This window comes from Rhea pennata, chromosome 4 (genome assembly GCF_028389875.1).
Source record: "Rhea pennata isolate bPtePen1 chromosome 4, bPtePen1.pri, whole genome shotgun sequence".
In the NCBI taxonomy this organism is placed as follows: Eukaryota; Metazoa; Chordata; class Aves; order Rheiformes; family Rheidae; genus Rhea; species Rhea pennata.
In genome coordinates, this window is record NC_084666.1 from 26,336,888 (window position 1) to 26,359,668 (window position 22,781).

At 37.5% G+C, this 22,781-nt stretch overlaps 1 protein-coding gene across 1 annotated transcript in view; it reads left to right on the top strand.

Annotated features, from left to right (window-relative positions):
• The window catches only part of GRXCR1 (glutaredoxin and cysteine rich domain containing 1), a 38,746-nt gene extending 20,770 nt beyond the window's left edge, over positions 1 to 17,976 (top strand). The window contains exons 3-6 of the mRNA XM_062574785.1: positions 3,435 to 3,446; positions 6,096 to 6,319; positions 13,999 to 14,064; positions 17,797 to 17,976. Of these exons, the coding sequence (XP_062430769.1) occupies positions 3,435 to 3,446; positions 6,096 to 6,319; positions 13,999 to 14,064; positions 17,797 to 17,976 (482 nt within the window). The remainder of the gene's footprint in view (positions 1 to 3,434; positions 3,447 to 6,095; positions 6,320 to 13,998; positions 14,065 to 17,796) is intronic.
• The last annotated feature ends 4,805 nt before the right edge of the window (positions 17,977 to 22,781 follow it).

Below are 22,781 nucleotides of genomic sequence, written 5' to 3' on the forward strand. Positions count from 1 at the left end.
CTTTCTTGGAATCAGCAAAGCCAAGATCTATATTTTGGACTGTCCCAGAGTCTCTGGCTACCTTGTGTGGCTGTGCAGCATCCACTGAAATTACATGAATCTCTTTCAGGACTTAGGTCTTGGCTTCTTGGTGCCCACATTTCCTGTTTGTAAAAGGGAATCGATAGAATTTCCCCATTTGCTGATGGTTATGAGGATGGTAACTGGTAATATCATTGCACTGTCACTAATGATATAAGGTTCTAGACTTATGGTCCCTATAAGTATCAAAACAGGATAAGAAAAAGTGCTGTATTTTCAAAGTGAGGTATTTCGGATAAGGTCATCACATGCTTTCACCTGAAGATATGACTTGCATTATTGTGGGAATTTAGTCTTCATTCTGCTGCGGTCTATTAGAGAGCATAGAACTTAATAAAGTTCTAGTTCTGAATTTTCCCAAATGCTGATATATCATCCGACCTTGAAGATAATACAGATAGGACTATAGCCTTAACATAGTAAAGCACTTAAGAGAGTGCTTAAATTTAAAATGAAATGCCCACTGTGTCTTGATGAGAGAGAGCCTATGAAGGGTTTAGACTACAAATAATGAAATGGCACAGAACGTGATTTTGTACTGGGAGCGCACACTGTGGCTAACTACTGCTCGCAATTCCTTCAGTGTGAGTAAACAGATTCTACCTGCCAAAGAAAAATTAGTTAACTAGGCAGATAAGATCTGTTTGTTGGAAGAGGTCTCCTGGCAAGGAATCTGTTCCTTCTGAAAATGCCATTGAATCTTTAATTTCAAATAGGCAACCAACAATGACAGACAGAAGGGACAAGCTGATAACTCCATTAGCGTGATACAAAGTTTGCAAACATTTGTAGAAATAGATAGGTGTATGTGTGTGTGTGTATGTATATATATATATATATATATATATATATATATATGCACACACATGTATTTATGTACACATTTTTTTCTTGCTCAACATTTTCTTTAGGTCGGGAGTGCTGTGCTTACTCTCTGAAGCATCTTTTGTGCAGGATTTGTACTGCACTGTAAATTCCTTCCTCAGCTGATTCGGTGGATAGTAGATACTCTCAGACTGGCAGAAGTATCTAATTACAAAGTCAAGGGGTGCTTATTTCAGTAGAACACTGAGATGGTGAAAGATGATATTCTGAGACAGAGAAGGGCATATCGGCCATTGATTTAGGTCAAAGAAGCAATTCACTACCACATAGATAGCATTAGTTGAATGTTCACCCTTCATATAGTAAAAAACTCTAAAAATCTTGTGTTTGCTAAAGGTTGGCATTAAGATTTTAGCTTTTGCCAAAGTATTATATCAGCACATTAAAATAAGCAGAAAAAATACCCCATCTTTGCTAGAGTACAGTTGTTCATATAATGCAAAGTACAAAGCTGATTTTTGTTGCATTTGTTATTGGATACAAGCGCAGGAAAATGATGAGTACTTTAAAAGAACCAAGCTTAAATTTGCAGATGATACCACCATGATATAAATTATACATGAATATAAATGTAAATAGATATTCTTTTCACACCAGTGAGGTTAAAACAAAGAATATCCACACCTGCTCTCCTGAGGAAGGATTAAAAAAAAATCCCTAGACTGCTTTTGTAGTGTTGCTATGATAGCTTTCATTTGCAACCAAATAAAAGTTAGGCTGAAAACTCATGTCAGCAGGGCAGGCATGAAAATATGAAAGATATTAGATAAAATCTATAGCCTTGGGAAAGCAATTCATGACAGATACACTGAAGAAGTAATACAATATAATAATATTAATAATTCATTTTATAAATTCCCTTCTCAGATAGAAGTCTAGGTGACATCCGCTGAAGCAGAAGGAAAAGGCCAGGGATAACCACGTGACTAGCAGAGAAACATGGGTTCTTTTTGTTGCTACTTCAGTTGTTACTGGATCTAGAAGGCAGAGATCAAGACATTGTAGAGAAAGTCTGAACCCAGAGACTTCCATGGTAGTTTTACAGGATATATATTTTAATATTTATTTTAAAGGCCATATTTTAATGGCCTTTAGAAGTACTATGGAAACATCTGAATTTTTCCATAAGCATATGAGAATGTTATACATCATTTTCAAAGATACTCAGAAACTCATTATTAGTGTCATGACAGCTGTTACAGAGAAGAGATAAATTCTTAAATGCATGTTTTAGCAGTGTGATTCTAAAATATTTCATGATATTTGCATAGCTCCACCAGCACATATTATTTTCAAAATATTTACTCCAAAATATTGAAATGATATGAGGATTCATGTATTTCATAATGTATTTTATGTTATACATTTACCCTGGCTACTAGACTTTACTGTAAGAAAAAAAAAAAAGGTTCAGAAGGTCAAATTTCAGTGACTTTGTTTTGCTGTTTGTCTTTTTATGTCGAATTTTTCACTTTTTAAATATTACTTAATTTGTACTGTTCTTCCTTTGTCTGTATCCTGACACTTTTAAGTTTATTCTCTTTTCAGTTATTTCTCTCCATTCACCCCTTTCTCAGTCCTCTGCAACTCTCCTTTTTCCTGTCATCTACTTATTTTCATTTAAAAAGAAAGCTCTTCATATACTTCATTTTCGTCACCAATTGCTTCCTCTGTTCTTCATGCTAAACTCATATATCCAGCCTGATAAGATGATGCTGTTTGCAAAAACTTGCTCAGTTGATGCACGTAGTTGCATCTGTGTCGCAGGTGGATGCAGGTGGGATGGCAGAGGGACAGGATTCCCTCATTGCCCCCCAGCACCCTGGCGTCGCTCTGCCAACCATGTCTCTGCTCCCAAAGGGTGACTGTTCCTTCTTTGCAGAAGCCCTGACCTACCTGCTAAGGAAGTCAGTGAAAAGTCGGAGCTGTAAATGATATAGAGGATTGTTACTAAAGTAACTTTATTTCTCTCTGAAATCATAACACCCTTCCTTGACACATACTCATGGCCCATGTACATAGGATTTATTGAATGTGACCCCAAAGTTACCACCTCAAATCAAATGATTTTTGATTAGCTTCAAGTTTCATTAAGAAGTGAGCTTATAGGAAGTCTGAGAAAGTTGTCAATATACATTGCTCTAAATCTTTCAGTTTGTTGATCTATCTAACTTCAAAAGCTGAGCAAAATTTTGTTGTGCCTATTGACCCACAAATTACTTTCTAACAGTTCAAATTTTATGTGCGTTTATGAGTCATATAAAGATGATTCTAATTTAAAGTTTGTAACACTGAACTATGAAAGTTCATCTTCTAAAATACCTTCCATTAATTTCTTTACACTGCTTGTATTTTATTATAATTTTGGTACAGTTCCAACCTGGAAATAAAAAGTATGGTGAGATGTGCTATAACATAATTCTGCTCATTTGCTTTGAGAGTATAATCTAGTTACTAAATATGAAAAGCCACTGAAATGGGTAGCGAAATAGGAATTAGCATAGATTTTCATCAGGAAAAAGAATGTAAACCTCTCTACTTATGTTCACTTCTGTTTTTAATTACCAGGATGATTCAGGACAGATAACAGAATGGATTTTCCCTGGTATGATAAAGTCCTGCCGAAGACAAGTTGTTCATGTTTGTAGCACAGAAAAATAGATTTTTAGTAAAATTTCATTAAAACAAATACTTAGCCAATGCCCTTGATACTTCTTTGCAGGGCAAGTAAGGCTTTTCTTTTTCATTGTCGCATTAAGAAAAAAATAAAGGAATAAACTTAAAAGGGACTCTGTGTACATGCCTACCACTTGATAGCTTTCCAGATCACTTTACAACTTTCCATTTTTCCATGTCTTCAACTGCTTATTTGTATGCTGTAGAGACACTGCAGTCCTGATGCTTCCTGAGATAATGACGGTCTGTATCTGTCCAGCCAGCCCCTGGTGTCTGGGGACAAATAGCATTAGAGATTAGAACTATGAAGGAACAAGAATTTCCAACTTGTTGTAGTTTATTGCTTCAAAATGTAATTTCACTCCAAAGAGGAGAAAACAACGGATATGTGAAATTGTCTCTGCATGAATATTTTTTTGAGAATTCCTTTTAGGTTCTTCTGAAAAGGATGAATTTCTCTTCCTCTTAGCAAACCATGCATGGTTACTATAATATTTTCAGTATTTATGTAGAGTATTTGTCTTTTAAGTAAATGATCCTCTCATTTGAAATGTGTGAATAATATGCTGCAGAAGAGTGAATTGCTGCTGCAGAGGTGTAACAGCTTTTAAGTCTAGAAAATGAGTTACAGAAAAATAGCTTGCTTTTTATAACATTTTTTTCCTAAAAAGAAGCCCTGGAATCTGTTCAAAGAGAAATAAATACTGACCCCTTGCAACATGCTTTCTTCCCAGCATTGGAGGTGGAAAACTGATATGTTAGCAATTACACTTTCAGTGATCTATAAAACTCAAATGTCTCTCTTCCTTTATTTCTAAGAATCTTTTTCGGTAAAATACTTTTTTCTGCATTTTTTTTTGTTGCATTTACTTAGATAAATTGTGACTTCATTATTTAGAAAAATATGCAGTGATGTGTATCCAATTTTACAATTTTGTCTTTACAATTATTACATGACATAGATCAAAAATTATTTATTCACACATTAAGATTCAATTTCCACATATTGTTACAGTGTATTATAGGTATCTTATAAGTATATTAGTTTCTACCTTATTGTTTTATTCCTGGAATATTGCTGAGATAATGAAATTCCATTTGTTGAATGTAATGGATAATTCAAAAGCCTTGGAAATGTCTTACTACCCTTAAAAAAAAAGCTAGAATTTTAGCTATTTATCTCAACATAATATCTTTGGTTAGAACAATGATTCTCAGGCTTTTTAAAAAAGTACCCCTCTCTCTCGGAAAAACTAATCCCTGTTGGTTTGCTACTCCCTAATTGTTTTTATCCCAGAGAGGAAAGATGAGGTATAAATGTTCACCTGTGAAGAACAGGGGTAAAAATTCAAATCTGAATTGTAGCATGAAACTTATTACAGCTGATGGAGCTCCAGTAACACACACCTCCAGTAACTGCAATGGGCTTTGAATCAGGTATTTAACACACACAAAACGTACTTTAAAAATGTTTAGGTGGATGTTAGAATGATTTGACTTGGAACCCTGCTGAAGATTAAGGATATGTCTGTCCACTCTGTAATCAGAATCTAATTCAGCGTGGAGAGACCTAAAATATTCTAAGTTAGTGTTGGTTTGTCAGTATAAAGGGGCTTAGTATGGGCAGTCTTCCCTTGCTTCAAGGGGGCTGCTAATAGCACCTGAGCTAGCAAGTTTAAACTTAGTCTGGGTATATTTGTACTACTCTGATTCACTAGGAATTATTGTTCATCCGTCAAGAAATGCAGGTTCTAGCACATAAAGCATCTCTTTGTCCCTTGGAGCTCCTAGTTCCTATTCAAAGCAAGTCCTTTTTATGAGGGACCGTGGTAGAGTTAGCTGCAGTTTTGATAAGTCATGTGAACTCAAAATGTCGCAGGATGTAGGAATCAGTTCTTTATTATGTTGAGGAAACAAACACAGATCACTATTACTACAGAATCAGAGTCCTATGTTGAAATGACTTTTGCAGTTTTTAAGAGTTTATGTTTTTGTCAGGGGATGAAGCCAAAGCATTATATCTCACAGTTTGGGGAAAGAAGGGTGAATCTGTGTACAGGTACTTCCGATAGCTTGGCTAAAGGGTGATGACTTATCCGCATTCCAAAATCCAAAATGATCTAAAATATTCATTACTTGAAAATGTTGGGCTTGATTCAGCATCTTCAAAGGTTCCCCCAAAAAATGTAAAGGTGCACCTTACTCAGATAAACGGCTTAATTTGCCTTAAGTTGGTGATTAGAAGAACTTCCCTTGCATGTTTACATTTGAGAAAAGTACAATTTTGTGTTATGTTTTCAAGATGCATTTTCTTGCTTAAATAAAATTTTAAATGTAATCGTTTAATACTTGAACACTATTAAGGCTGCTATGAAAATAGATGAACTGTTAACACTTTGTATACTGCAATGGAAACTAAAATGATTTTATTTTCCAGGTATCAACAGTGCCAGAATGTGGTCGCATAGTAATTTATACTACCAGCCTTCGTGTGGTGAGAAACACTTTTGAAAGATGTGAACTGGTTAGAAAGATCTTTCAAAATCATAGAGTTAAATTTGAAGAAAAAAATATTGCTCTGAACAGCGATTATGGGAAAGAACTAGACGAAAGATGCAGGAGGGTATGTGAAGTTCCCTCCCTCCCGGTAGTGTTTATCGATGGCCATTATCTTGGGGTAAGTAAAGAACAAGCATATATTTTATTCTATAGGTGGTAAGATCAGATGAAAATCTATATGAATGAGAAGCAAGTTTTTAAGAAAATTGTTGGCAGTGATGGAATGATGAGAACAATCAAAGACAGAGATGCCCTTGTGCCCAAATCTATGCTGATATGCTTGATCCAAGGACACAACAGGTGAATGCAACACACAGCCTGGAAAAAGGCTATTGGGAGGTAGATAAGAAGTGGCAATACAGGCTGAGCTATCCTCTGTCTCTTAAAAAATAGTTTATAGTTTAAGCCATGAAAATCTAGATAAATGGATTTTTTCTTCATATTCGTGAGAACCTATGACTCAGGAAGCTAAATACAGTTAGTGTAAAACTGTTATTAAATAGTATCTGTGTTTGAATATGAAAGTGTCTAATAGCTGAGTCTTGAGACTTTGAGCATGCACGGAATTTTAAATGATGTAGTCTTTACCAGTCATAAGTAATCAGCTGAACATTGTTTTGGGTACAGAAACGGTTAATACTTGGTTTTAGAAAAAACTGCTCCTAAAAGAGAGAAAAACAGTATAACTGTGCTCTGTTGTGAAACATAAACTCCAAACAGAAAATTATAATCCACATTTGGATTCCAGTACTCTGGAGTTAAAAGCCAACTGATACTTGAGACCACCTTTTCATTATGACCAGCCTGCGCTGTAGGAACGTGTTTCTCAGAAACTCAAAAATCAGAGTTAGAAAAAAAAAATCTGAAAATGACACAAACAGAACAGCTTGAGAGCTCAGAAAAGGTATTTGTTATATATCTCAATTGGTAAAGAACTTGTAATTAGCACCAACAGCAAGACTGTGATTTTTGAAGGCAAGCTATATTTAAACACAGCGGGGTTGTTTTATTTGTGTTGCTTAACATTTTCATCTTTATTATAGATTTAAACAATTAAATGGGATATAATCAACAAAAGCACATAATTAATATTGGTCCTGCACAAACACTGAACCTTTCTGCCTTTCCTTCCTTTTCCCTTCCTAGCACACTTTTTAATCTGGCTGTGCACTGTCTGAGGCTGGTTCCTCTGAGCAGTTTAACAAATGGGCTTCCTGGCACGTATGCTCACCAGAGTTGCAACAGCTGCAAAAGCAGTTACGTTTAGAATATTAGCAGATAATGCGTTTAATTCATACTAAAGAATATTTTTATATTCTGTCCTGTTACTCTGTGATCTGAGTCAGAGAGTTATCTAGCCAGTCAGGAGCAGAAATATACTTCATTTGAAAGCAGCTTAAAATTCAACTTGTTTCAGACTAAGAGTTGCTCTCCTAATTGTGATGGTAAAAGTAAAGAAAAAGTGAGTTATGACCAAGTTCAAGAAAACATCAGTCTTTGTATGATCAGTTTGTCAGAGGAAATCAGTTAAATACTGAAATGTTTTGAATATATTATTTGCATAGTCATTTTGGTATGATGGATAGCCCATTAATTCACCACTTCTCTGTTTTAGAAGACCATGTGAAACTTGTTTCTTGACAGAGGAGCAATAATGTAACAAGCAATAAAGACTTATTAAAGCCATTTCGGTATTGTATAAGATATTTTGGAGAGGCATAGAAAATGAAAGAAAGGAGATGAATTAGGAAGCCAGTTGTCTGTTGGAGCGACAAATCTGGATGTCAAACTACCTGCTGACCCCAGTAGGTAAAAAAATGAAGAAAGAATTTGGTGTTGTGATGGAATATTCTGGTTTATAGACATTTATTACAGCATGGCAATTCTATTCATATTATTCAACACGAAAAGTTTTTGTCTGGTAAGAAGCAGGACAATATCAAACTTGGCAGTGGAGGGAGGGAGGTGGAAGATATTTGTTTTGATTAAATTGATGAAGCACAATGTGGGTAAATGGAGGAAACTTTAGCCCGGGCGGGGGGGTGGGGGAATTAAAGTTATTCCATGCAACAGCATTATTATTTATAGAGAAACTGCTTTGTGGGCAAGGAGTTCAGGAGAAGCCTGCTCTGCCTCACAGGGAACATCGTGGATGGCAAGGATGGTGGCACCTCTTCGCTCTGCAGCTGTGGGTGCCCTTGCCTGTGATCACAGCACGGTTTCTGCCCTGTGTGGCTTTCTGCTAATTATCGCCATATGGGGGGGGGGGGGGGAGTGTCACATCTGCTTTACCTCTTTGCTGTGGCTACTCATTCGATCACTTGATAATGGGCTTTAGTTGGGATGAACCAGAATGGGAGAATGGAGTTTTATGTGAGCAGAGGTAACCCCAGGAGGTCCACTGGGGCTGAACACAGGGAACGCTGAGGCTCTCCAGAGGGAAGGGGAAGGCAGAGGCTGATGGTGAACTTTGCATTGCACTGGCAAGGGGCATGTGTCCACAGGCACTCTTAAGTGAGGCAAAAAGTGGTATTTTACTGCAGTTTTTATTTTATTGCTCTAACATGACTTCATAATAGAGACTAACATTTGATCGTTTAGAAAGTGAAACAAATCGGTGGGGGACACTTGGCATATCAAGAAGGTCACAAATGTTTAACTACCCTTCCATGATGTGACAATGAAGCAATCCCTCTCCAGATATTCCAGTGCATCATGGATGTGGCACCTTAAAAAGGCAGTGCTTCAGTAACCTCAAATGTATTAGGTTGGCTGGGTCCTGCGTGGGTTTGTGTACCATTAGAGTGTGTTTCTTTGGGTTCTAATTACAGAATTCTGTTTCCGTAGCAGTGGACATTTCTATACTACCTTTTAGAGGACTGTCTTCTGATTGCAAATGCAACACAGGAATCCAGAAGCCTGGAGTGTCAGTAAATTAACCACACAATATTCTCTCTTTTTTTTTTCTGTTTCAAATATTTATTTTCCGGCAAATCCCTCCCTAATGGAGATTTCATGTAACAATACAAAGAAGAATCTATTTTGAGCCAAGCACCTTTTAATGAGCGAAAGGGAGGGAAAAAAAAACAATTAAAATATGAACAGTTTTGAAGGGGGACAAGATTATTTTTAATGAGATAAATGTAGCAATAAAGCACCAGAACATGGCGTGTGACAGAGTACACTATCTGAGCCATTCAGAAGTGCTGGCAAGATTGGTAGGTTGGTGTAAGCTGTGTGGATAAATCTTCACAATGCTATGGAATTTATCATTGCCTACATAGGGGAAATGAAGTGAACTGGCTACTTGAGCAGAAGCGACAGAAAAATCATAGTTACTCCCTGTGAAGTCAAGTGCTGCATACTGCAGTATAGCGGGGTTTTTAATCTATTTTTTTTTTTTCAGGGTCAAATCATTGTATTTCTTGACATACGCTGTCTAGAAAAATCTGTTAGGAAATTCTAGGTTCTTTCTGCTACATGCTCTTTACCAGCTGATCTAATCCTCCCTTTTCACCTGAGGCCGTCTCATCTGAAATGGAATTATGCCATCTGCTGGGACACTGAAGCAGAATAAAAAATGATTTCCAGAGAAAAGAAAGCAATACAGAAAAGAAATGAAGCATTCATTTACTCTTTTACAAAGGTACTCATGATGATTAGAGACTTATGTTATACCGACTCCCACTCTGCTGGGAGATGGGGAAAGCAATGCACATAAAAATTCAAAATAGAGTCATCCTTGGTATTCAGATTTAACTCACTAAATAATAACTTAAAAATACATTTGTTTTGCTTTATTTTTTCATTTTCAATATGTGATTGAATTCCAGTATTCATCTGCTGTTAAAAACTAATTGAATCATATTCAAATACATATATTCAATAATTTTTATTTCTTTTTCCTGAAGAAACAATTTCCTACTTAATTTTCCCAGCTCTAATGAATCTACAGTAGCATGAGATTTGCAGTAAAATATTTTATTTGACTCATTGGTTATGATTACTTCCTGAGAATGATGAGGCTATTTTTGTAATTGATTTTTAGAAAATATTCTTGTAACATATTATTCTGCTATAGAAATTGTAATAGTTTCTTCTGTTGCTTCTTTCCAGTGGCCACATGAGATTAGTTTCCCTCAAATATCTCTGTACTTTGTTAGAGTGAGCATGTTCTCCTGGCTTTCATTTAACAGGGTGGATATGAATGGCTCTATGGACAACAAAATTGTGCAATTACTGCATGCAGGTCACTTCCTATTTTTCCACTTGTTTGAGTTTAGCATCTCTGGGAGAGCAAGGTTTAATGGTATGTTCTCTTACAAAGAAATCTGGTGTTTTAGAAATCTGACATTTCTGGTCTTTGTACTATAACATATTTACAGCTTTCTTGGTTTATGGGAAGATTTACAGTTATTTAATCAAATTTCGTGCCTGTCTGCTGCCAGGAGTGATGTCCCTGTGAGAGGTGTAGCATTGTAGGCTGAGGAGTATGTGAGCTGTGGGCAAGGACAGAACTATACGCTGTCTGTTTTCTTGGTAAACCACAGTGAAAAAAATGGCATGTATAGTAACGGTAAGATGTGGTTGCATGCTTTTGCTTTAGCAAGATGCTAGAGCCTCTGTCATTAATTTAGCAAAAGTTTGTTTTTAATGAGATAAGGGAAGTTACCTGCACAGCAAATGTGTCTGTTTGGGTTCATGTATTCCCTACTTTCATATGTTCCCTACTTTCATAAACCCACTTCTCTTGCACAGTGGTCGCAGTTGCTTCACCTCCCATCCTCATTCAAGGTTGCATCTTATATTCAGCTTTGCCTGTATATAAGGAAGGACATAGAAGAGGGACAGCTTCCTGAAATCAACAGGCTTTCTAATACAGCAAAGCACTAGGGCATATATCTAGGAATATTCCTTGATGAGGAATTACATCATGAAAATGGTAACTGCTTACATCCACAATGGGTGATCAACAAACTGGTTTAATGCTGTGACAGAGCTGGGCAATTGGGAACTTAGTGGACCTTGGATTTTGTTTGTCAAAAAGAAGGTCTAAGACCTGATTACAGCCCCTGGGTTCCTCCACAACAGTAGAAAACTACTTAAATTAAAAGATCAATGCTTAAAAGCTGGTGTCTGGAATCTACCTGCTTAATATGAAGCTGAAACCTCACTCCACTTACTCCTGGACATATGTATCTAGGGCGCTATCTCTGTTGCTTCTGCAAACATTACGGCGGTACTACTCCCAGTAGTGTTCCTTATACTAGTCTTAGGAAGGATGGATTCTCTAAGTGTTTTTCATCCTGTTGGACTGAACACAATCTAAGAATAAAAAGAAAGGCATCATTTTCTGGTCAGAAAGCAGCTATCAGACTGAAGTAACAGCTGCTTTCTGTAATAGCATTATGAATTACACACGCTGCGTATTAAGACTAGCAGACCCAAAGGGTGGGTTAGCCTCTGTAAAATACTTCTCATTAAAATTTCACCTGAGGCAGACACTATTTGTAAAAAGACATATTGAAACACTTAAAAATGTTGCTAGCCATTTAGAAGTTTGTTTTTTTATTTTAAAGCCATAGTAATGAGACTTTCCATTTCGGAAATAGCACAGCTAGATGATAATGCTAACTGAATGTCATTTGAAATATAAATCCTTCAAAATATGGATCTATAATGGAAAACCTGTGAAACTTTTAATTATAGTGCTGTAAAAGCCATTCAGCTTTATAACACAGTATCCTTGTAACAAGGAACAGAAGTCATAGGAACAATTTTCTTGCCAACTGTTACCACAGAGAGCAGATCCTTTCCTAAATGAGGGCAAATCAGGGCTTGTCTAGATTAGGGAATTTGCAGTGCTATAATTACATCAGTGAAGCTGCAAATCCTTAACGTCTCTGCATTGCACGAGCAGGGCAAGCTTTGTCTCAAGCCACTGTAGTGCATACAAGCCCTGAGCTAATGCTCTGTGGTCCTTTTTGGCCAACCCTTCCTTTATTGTGCCAATCACTCCTCTTGCCCGTTCTGAGTGAAAGCAAAGAGGGATTAGAGGGCAAGCGTGAAGAGACTGCTAGACTGCTAAATACTACTCTGCTGGGGCACAGAGGGCCATAATGCATATGTAGAAGCTGGTATGTTCTGTGTCTGCCCTCTATAATAGCCTTTGATAGAGGAGGACTCAGCACAAGCAAGGCTAGCAGATCTAAGTCTCTCATCTTCTTCTGTGACTAATTAACCACTACTAATTATTTTGTAGATTCTTCTCTTTTTAAATCTCTTTGAATGTGACATAATAGAGTAGCAGTCACTGCAAAAGTGCCACTCACATCCCCTGAAATATTAATACTTTACTTTTTAAATGAGATGTAATACTGTAATTATAAACTGCCTGTGAATAAGAGACAATGAACATGGTAAAGCAGTCAGCAAAGGAGCTATTTAGTGTATCTTTGAACACTGAGTCAAAAGCGCTTTTCTTTGTACAAAGCCAGAGTAAAAAGACTTTGTGCAGGGAAACTAATCTTGCTAGAGTGTCACATGAAATCCTTTGCAGTGCTTCTGCTGCTCTTTGTCAACTTTCAGGCTAGACACAGGAGTGGCTCTTGGGCACACTGTGTTCATGCTTTGGTATAGCCACTGCGCCTGCTCTGGGCCTCACTCAGCAGCCTCCTAATAACTAGTCAGTGGTGTGTGCAGCTTGCCTGCTTGCAGCTCTTTGCCTGCTCTTTGCCTGCTCTTGCAGCTCTTTGCCTGCTTGTGGCCTCATTTCCTTCTCAGCAAAGAAGTGGGACTGCTTTTGTGGCCGTGGCTTTCCAAACTCGAAAAGGAAAATTGGAGGCACAATGGCTCAGGCTGGGAACCACGCTGCAGCCAGCAAGGCACCATGAACAGTCCAACACAAGTAATAAGCACTGCTGAGCTGTGTGTGATCCACATGCTCCTCAGCGGCCTGGACCTCATGTTAACGGGGAGAGCAGTGCTCTCGCCCTGCGCGCACCTCAGTCTCCTTGCCTGCTGCAGGTTTCTTGAGATCCACTGATCAAAAGTGCTTGTAAGTAATATTTTGTATTTGATACATATGGTTACATAACTGAAGCATAAGATTGGCCCTCAGCAATTAGAAGAAAAGAGAAAAAAAGTTTTATATCATCTTTGACAATTTCATTTTGTCTGCAATAATCTCTGAACGTTTACTTTCAGAAGGAAGAAAAGAAAAACTACTTCAAAACTGTCTTGGTTCAGATCACAGAACCCCTCAGAGGCCTAATGTACTCAGACTAAATTATTATTATTCACTGTTGTGTCTGACTTTAATGTTGTTACAGCATTTTCATTGCCCTTATTCTCTTTCTCTTATACATTAGGCATATCATATCTTAATTCTATCCTGAATTGTCAGAATATTTGAAATACAATTTCCTCCTCTCATTTTGCTGCATTCTCTGATGTGTTGTATATTTATATAATAGTAACGTTTTACATGGTAACTAAACATATTTTTTATTTTGTCAGAAAACGTACCCTGTAAAATAAAATGAATGAAATCACAATTCCTAAGCTGTCACCTGTTACAAATGCAATATGACTCTCGATAACTAACCTTGGACAATTCTGTCAGAACTAGGTTTAGATTCTTCTCCCCTTCTAGCTTTCCTAAGGTTGACCTAATTGCAAAATACTTAATTTGAATCAAATTTGTCTCAGACTGCTTAGATTTTCAGACCAAATCTTCTAATCATCTCTGTTTTTTCATGCTAAGCTGGTTGACCTTTTTCTTCTTCTTACTAATAGGGTGCTGAGAAAATTTTGCTAATGAATGAATCTGGGGAACTGCAGGATCTCTTAACCAAAATTGAGGTAATTGTATTTCTGCAAACATAAGGAAAATATTTTGAATATGTGCAATGGAGAACTTTATTTTAACCAGTTTCTTTCCCTCTGATGCAAACTGATGATCTGAAATGCCATTTTGGTTTTGCTCTTTGAATGAGTGATAAGATACTATCACAGCCCATTAAGTTTTAGGAGACGTGGGTGGCCATAACATCAAAACCAAACATGCGTCTCTGTTTTCTCTTGATTTTGCCACAGTAGGAAAGGCAAGTAGTTTTCTCTTTTTCATAATTTTTGACTTCATCTTTAGGATTTATTCCTCACTATGCTGTGGAAAAGTCAGGCCTGCTCTGTGGATGCTCCACCACTACTCTGTGTACTGCAGTGACTGTGCCTGGAACTTGCTAATCTCCTATATTCTGGCTAGACCTAAAGCCTGACACCTAGAAAATATAAGCAGATGCTAAAAGTGTCAAATTACACAAATTTCAAATCACAGGGTGCAAATTATGCCTTTCTCTGACTCATAGTTCATCTTACCATTTCAAATTTTCTGAGGCAGGTTTATCTTTTGTTATGAACAGTTGATGCACTCTTCCTGGGGACACCTAAGTGCAGGTTTACTATCCTTTGCCATAAGCTTACTGGTCATCATTTTTCCGCTGATCTTGTGATATTGGCTGCCCAAAGCATTTTGTGTTTTCCTTTGGATATCCTGCAACAAAGAACATTTTGGGAGGATGTGCATCATAACATCTGTGTTACGTGGATAGCTGTGTCCTTAGAAAAGGAGTGTTGTGCTATTATCTGTTTATCTTGAAATCATCCCTAACCAAATTAAGATAGCATACAAACATAAGAAGTATGTAACTTCAACATTAAAAATAGATAACATGGAGATGATATTTGTGAAAGACAGTGATGAAGGAGTAAAAGAAAGCTACATCTAGTCAATTTAGCCCTAAGATTAAATATAAAAGCTTTCTTTCCCTGCATTTAGCCAGCCTGCAGCAGATGTTTTCGTAAGATGCTTTCAGTAACCCTTTGTATACCATACATTTTACATCACATCCATCAAAGATTCACTCTTTCTGTGAAGCGTATTGGTTTCTTATAGCCATTCTCTTTCCTGGAGAGCTCCTAAAGTTCCAGTCGGCTTGAGGCCAAGGGTTATTCACCTCTGTCTTATTCAGCAGGTAGGTTTAACACCACACAGTAAACTATGGACTGCATCATCTTTTTTGGAGATATAAATGTCCCTTGCAGAACAGGTTCTACCTTCTGCATTTGTCCCTTATGTTCCTTAACTCAGCAAATTCTCCTTTGTCTCAGTGCATATATTTCTGTATAATTACAGAAAAACATGCTGAGTCTTCCATTTAATGTATAACCAGACACAGTTAAACAAACTTATACATAAGATTAATGTATGCAGCATTATTGTTGCCTGACTGAGACCAGACAGGATGGGTAATAAACTTCCTTAATATTTTTCATTGCTTTGGAATGAATTATCCCCAAATTCTAACTTTGAGGAGTCCTATAATGCCAGTACTTAGCCCAATGTCTGTCCTAATCTTGGGACAGAAAATACTTCTAAAAAACAGACAAGGCCAGGCTACAGCAGACTATGATAACTGCTAACTGACTACCATCACTACTTCAAACACATGTTATTGCTTGTTGTTTTTTTATTAAAAAATGCCTTTACTACAGCTGCAAGGGACAGCCATGTTTCTTCATCATTGAAGATAGAGCATGGTTACACAAAATGTCATTTCTTCAAGAAGGAAATAGTCATTTTTCAAGGAACTAAGCTAAAATAACTTTGTATTTGTTTTTTGTTAGCTCTTTTAACTGCACGTAGAGGTAGTTATTTACAAACCTAAGCAATAATGAATTTAATAATTAAAAATATTATTCTCTTAACATTTTGAGATTAATTACAAAAGAAAAAGGATTTTCTGATACTAACATGCTACTGCATTTCTAGCTTGCTTGTCCCACATAAAAGGATTCCCACATGATTTTGATTTTTTTTGATAAAGGTATATATTGAATGGTTTATTAGTCATACTATCTTTTATGCTTATGCATAAGGATAAACTAATGGACCCATCAAATACAAAGCAGATCCTTTGTATCTGATGGCAGAAAAGTTTGTGCAAATGTTTCACAGAGTTAATAAGACCAAAATTTGCCATCTTAGAGAAATTCATATTGCTACTGCTGTGCATCAGCCCAAATAATGCTGTATGAGTAGTACAGACAAGTGAAACAGTAGGAAGATACTTCTACTAGACAGCAAAGATTCAGAGCAGAAGGATTCTCCAGGATGGCAGCAGCAATAAGACTCCTGCATCGCCTAACACAAGAGGTGCTTCAGCCTTTTTCCCGTTCATCAGCACTCGTAACGATGCCCTGGACTGTCCCTACTGGGCACTGCAACAACTCACTAGTCCTTCTGGAGCACACTTTATATTTTGGAGAAATCTGCATTGTACTATATGTCACACACATTTGAAAATAAATATTTGTAGATTAAAGCTCCATGAGACAGATTTTCTACTATATCAAGCTGATATGGACCTCCAGGAAGCCAAAGTGCCTGACTTCAGCTAAGAATCTTCCCTTCCTCATATTCTACCATGTCTTTTTTTTAGTAGGTTTGCATATTGATCTGAGTTGTTAATAGTTTAACAGTTTTTAGCAGTTTTGTCACACTCTTTTCAATTTTTCTGATAAAGCTACAGAAAAGGCTATGTTTTCTGAACATGTTTTAGTATTATCTAGTAGTAATACTTTACAAATAATTTTTTAATGATGCATAATTCCTCAAAAAAACACTAGCAGGGATTGTATGAATTACTTTTCTTCCTTTTTAAATAAATCTAAGTCTTTACTCAACAATAAAGCCACATATCTGTGCTGTGGTAAGTACCCAATATGTTGTATCTTTAATTTCTCTGATACAGAACTTTAAGGCAATCATTAAATAAACTAGCAACATTTTCAGTGGGAAAAAATTAAAATGTCTTTGAAATCTCTTCCTTTATTCTCCATTATTATAATCTAATACAAAATAAATTAAAATTATTGTTTTACTCAGAAATTAGGACAATTAAAGAAGCCCAAACCTTACTTGCAGCATTTTTCTCCTAGAATAATGGTTGAGAATGATGATCTTTCTCTTTTATAGTTTAAAGCTTAACTGTTCTACATGCACAAATTTGAATACACCCTTTTTTCCTCAAGCACCCCTTGTCAGAAGCTATGAATCGCTCTTTTGATCAGCTCTAATAGGAATAATAGTAATTCAGCATAAGCATGCAAATTATAAAAGCCATTATATTTCAACATATACGAGATACAATATAATGTCAACATAAACTGCCTGGAGTTTAGAACTGATTAAAAATACCTGATCGAGTTGATCTAGACCTAACATGACATTAGAGTAATGTACACAGGCTATTACTTAGATAGTTATTTTGGAAAGTGTGAACTCAGGCTACTAAGATATATTGTGCTAGATGAATGAACCAGCAATAAGCCTATCTGACCACTACATATGTGTCTGAAAAGGCAAATTTATTGGTGTTGCATGGTGCTAGACCTTGGGAAGAGGTGGTGGATATTTCTCAAAAAGGGTACCAGAATGTGTCTGCTCAGTTGTCCTGGAGCCCTCATTCTCCTGGAGCTTATGGTAGTTGATGAAGTAACATATTTGTTTTTCTCACTTTCTTTTTCGAGCAGAAAGTCCAGCATCCCCACGAGTGCCCCTCTTGTGGGGGCTTTGGTTTCCTTCCGTGCTCAGTGTGCCATGGGAGCAAGATGTCCGTGTTTCGGAACTGTTTTACAGACTCATTCAAGGCTCTCAAGTGTACCGCTTGCAATGAGAACGGCTTACAGCGCTGCAGGAGCTGTGCAGGCTAAGAACGGTGTGTCCACATGTGCAGCCTCATTTTATGGTACTGCAGCAGTTTGTAATACGATTTTTTAAAAATTAATCTGTTTATCCAGTTCAATCAATAAAAATCCGTTTATAGTAAACTTCTACTGGTTTGATCATTGGAGACATTTAAACTTAGACCACTGACCATGTTATGAACTCTGAAAAATATGTTTCTACGTTCTTTATAAAGAAGATTTGTTGTTTATAGGGGTAACCTTTATTAGTTCTTTGTATGTGAAGTCTTCCTTTTTTCTACAGAGGATCATCAGCAATAGTATGTGTTTCTGCTCCCAGAGTCCTGAGTCATGCCCTCAAGATTACAGCAGAATGAAGCCAAATCTTCAGGTCTATTGAGTAGTTATTGGTTGCCAGACCAGTGAGAATAAAAATTTTATGGTATGGGCTAGCCTAAAGCCATTCCATTTAGCCTTTGACTGAAAAGCCTCTGAAAGCTAAACTATGATCATAACTACCATGGCCTGAATTTTAAGTGGCAACAGATGAACAGAAATATTTCTAAAAAACCTCATGAATCAGCTTTCACTTTCACTACTGCTTTGCTTTCCATACTAAATGTCATTAGGCAAAATTACATGAATATTTAACATTGTAGATGTTCATAATCATTGTTATGAACAATACATACAGAGCTGTATGTTCCTACATATTACACTGCATACTACAATGATCAGGTGAGATCACAAGATAGGTTTATAAGTTGCAGAGAAAGTCGTTCAGCTTTTTCAGTTTAGTAACTCTAGTGGTTCAAGGGCTAGCCTGGCACAAGTGTTTCAGAGAACTTGTTCTTTCCAGGAAGCTGCTGGTCTATGCCCATCTCCAACAATTAGTAATTTTTGGTGGGTCTCACCAACATAAGAAGAGGCAGTTAGTCTAGCCCGTGGTTAGTCTGAAACCCCACTGGTTTGGGCTCTCCATGTGGGATACATTCTAGTTTGGAAGTGCACGCACTTCCACAGAGTACCGTTTTAACGGGGTGCTACTTGCCATCTTCTTACATTAGCACTGCATTTCTTTGTCTTGTTCCTTCTGCTGCTTTCTGTCTGTCCTGGCACAATCAATACAGTGGTCTAGCACTGTGTTGTAATTAGTGTTGGCTAGAAAAGGCTTTCATGGTAGGCTTTTCATTCAGCTTGAACTAGTTTAGCAAACCTTAAGCCATGTCACTTCTTGCTCTTTGCCTCATCTCCTGTTTAACTTGCTATAAAGCTGTGCTGTTGGGGGTTGGATTAGGGTGGTCTGCAGTATTAGAGGATATTTACTCTGGTGGGAGACCTCATTTCCCTTCCCTCTTCCCCATCCCAGCTTGCCTGATTTGTCTGAAATGAGAAACTCAACATTCCTCAGCAATGTTTTGGGCATAGTGTAGCTGTGGTATAAAGAATATATACAGATGCACAAAGTATGCTTGGAAAAGAAGCCCTTTCCAATAACATTTATATCTCTTAATGCTTTATTTCTTCTCTTGAATCAATATAAAGCAAAATAAAACAACCTTCCCCCCCCCCCCCCATACTCCACTTGTTGTATACAGAAGTGCTAGCTGGTGCTGAAGGATTGGAGAAATTGGGCTCACCGATCCTTTTGAACATTTGAATCTAAAGGATTCATGCATATTCAATGAGTTACCTGGGGGGTCTGACAGCCTGGGATGTGCTGTAAGCTCCTACAGCTCCTACAGCGCTTGAGGCTCAGAGGGAGCGCTTGGGCTTTTCACATAACAAGAGAGGGCACATTTTCTACAGAGGCTAGCTGCAACGCTTAGTCGCACCCCGGCTACTATACTGTGAATTGCGTATGTGCTTAATATTTTACTAAACAAGCAAAAGAAAATACAGTACCCTTCCTATATTTAACACCACCACGGAGACATAACCTCCATTACTGGCCAATATTTATATCCAGATTGATGTGACAGGGAATGAAATGTAGCCTAAAGGAAAATACTGATGCTTAGAAACTGAGTGTCTCTAATGCATGAAAACTTACTTTTTTTGAGTTCTTAATAAGCAATGGATCCAGGTGTGAGCACTTTCACAGTAGTGAATGGTCCATGTAATGTTGCCTAAACAAACTCACCCTTAAGGGAAATTACTATTGAAGAAAATGCTAATTTATCTATGCTACTGCAGTCCCACAGTCTTCATCCCTGAGAAGACATTTTGCATGATGATATGGTCATTATCACCATTCTTGTACAGAAGCACCATGTGGCCAAATTATTAAAACCACCCAAAATATATTAAACTCTCTCAGAGAAACTGAAAGCCCTCATAGATCAAGTATTTGAAGCTGTTTTTCCGACACCCCAGGCAATCTACCTAGTTATCTCCTCTCTCATTTCTGCCGAACTGTGCCCATCGTGCAGCTCACTAACACCCTTTCGGTTTTTTGTTGTCCATCGGTCGATTTTCACTAAACAGAATATTCACAGAGGCTAACGTTGAACAATTAGTTTACAAATCTAAGAAGTTTTAGGTTGGAAGGTTGTTATAAGGTTGATGAGGAAAAATAGGCTTCCCCTTAGAATGATACAGAGACCTTAAGTAAAGTTGCTTCCCTGAATAATCCCTAGTGACCATTCAGAAAACCTAGATGACCATCCTAACCTCAGCACTATCCTTCTAATGGAGGCACTTGCCTCCTACAAGGGGATGAGGCAGCAACTCCCTAGTTGTCTTTTTTTTTTTTTTTTTTTTTTTTCCCTAGTGGTTATTTGCATAAAGAAGAACAAAAAAGCAGGACCTGAAAAATGTAGCGAACTTTGGCTTCCACATCGAGTCTGTGAGAGGTTTAGCACACTCAAACACGCTAATACAATTTGGAACTTCATAGGTAAAATCAGGCACCCTGTGGCAAAGACCCTCACTCACTCACAATTAAAACTATAATTTCAGGTATAAGCAATGAAGACCCAGTGACAACTGCTCTACAGTCTATATATATTACAGACAGACATGATGCTGCAGTATATAACTGACATGCAGAATACACATTCTTTACTGACTTCCTGACACCTTTGAAAGGAAAAAAGCTCATGAACTAACTCTGCCTGACTAACAAAATCAAGAGAGAAATAAAAAGGTTGTTTAGAACAGAGAGGGGAGGTAAAAAGAGAAGAAAACAGAAAATACTGGATGCTGTATGGTATGGATAACCTCTGCTGACTAATTTCCACAAAGGGAAAAACTGCCCAACTGTATGGCAAAGAAAGAAGTATACAAAGACTATTTTATAAAGCAAAATCAAACACTAATATTGTGAGAACTAACAACTGAATTCATTCCAGGTATGAAATCTCTGTGGAAGTCCTTTGCCTGTTCACCATCTACACACACTCACTCCAGTGAGAACAGACTCGTCTGAGATAAACGTGTAGTCTACAAAGTCGCGCATGCAAATGTTCAGTGCCTGGAAGATGATTAGGAACAACTTTTGAGCTTTCTTTTCTCCCTATTGGCCTGAGGTTTGTCCTCAAGGCTGCCGTAGCAGGTTTTCCTCCACAAGTTCTGATTGTATTATTTAACGAACTTTTTTGGTTTCACTATCTTGGGGAGTAGCTTGCTTCTTTAACATACCAGTGGGTATTCTTTTGCTGTAGGTGAAATCCAGCCTTTTTTTTAATAAGAAATAGTGCCTCTGGGAGCGGATTTCCATTCAGTTTCGGGTTATTTCCTTGGTGTATTATTTCTGAAGATATATAAAAACAGATAGAATGTCTTACCTGTCAGCAGCCTACAATAATAAAATATTTTATATTTATTTGGAATGAGGAGAGTCTCTGCAGACAGTCTTGCATAGACAAGCTTGGCTTTTTAATACATCCCTATAAAGATAACAGATGTAAAGCTTACTGACCTCCAGTTCCTAATTCTAAAGTCCAAAGTAATTCTAAAGCACTGTGAAATGTGGAGCTGCCCAATTAACTCTATCCTCTAATGTATGCTATAAATGCCTTTTGCAAATAAGAATGTTTCATGCTTTTAATCCCTCCAAGATGTTTGGTGAGTTTATGAGCACGTTTCTCCCACCCAGGAACTCATAATCACAGGTATTGAGAGAGGGTGCGTTCACACCTGGGGAACATTTGTGCTGTCCTTGATGCACAGAGGCTCCACATTAAACCGAGACGGAGGGGTCACAGCCTGCAACGTGTTCCAGGTGGGGTAGGAATAAAAGGAGATGCAGTTTCCCAGGCTGCTGATGTGCATGGATGTGGTGGTGTGGAGCAGTGGGTACTCCCCTTGCACGCAGCTTCGTGTGAAATGGGCCTGACCTCCGATGCCACATGGTGTTGATGCGACGTTGCTCTTCCCTCTTGGCATGGAACGAGGTCCTCGTGGCCTGGGGGGCCTCCACCAATGTGCTGGTGCCAAGATCTGCTCTAACAGCACTCGAGACTTGTCAACAGCAATAAGGACAGCAGCTAGCCACAGAGTCACTTGTGATTGAAAATTAGCCATTATTATGGAGGAAGCGAATCTGACATGTTTTGAATCACGTGTGGCTCTGCTGTAAGTAAATGTACATTGGAAGAAAACTTACTATTTTTGATTTCATGTGGAAAAAATAACAATCAATTCATGAGAGTTTTGAATTTTATTAACAAAAATGAAATGAATTTTGTTATTGAATTTTTCATGAGGAAAAAATATAATGTCAGGCACTACAGATATTTTTTTTTTCTAGCTATTGCATTTGCATTATAGCATTAAAGTTAACTTTATTCACTTAGACTGAAATACATAATTTGACCACAAAAGCATTC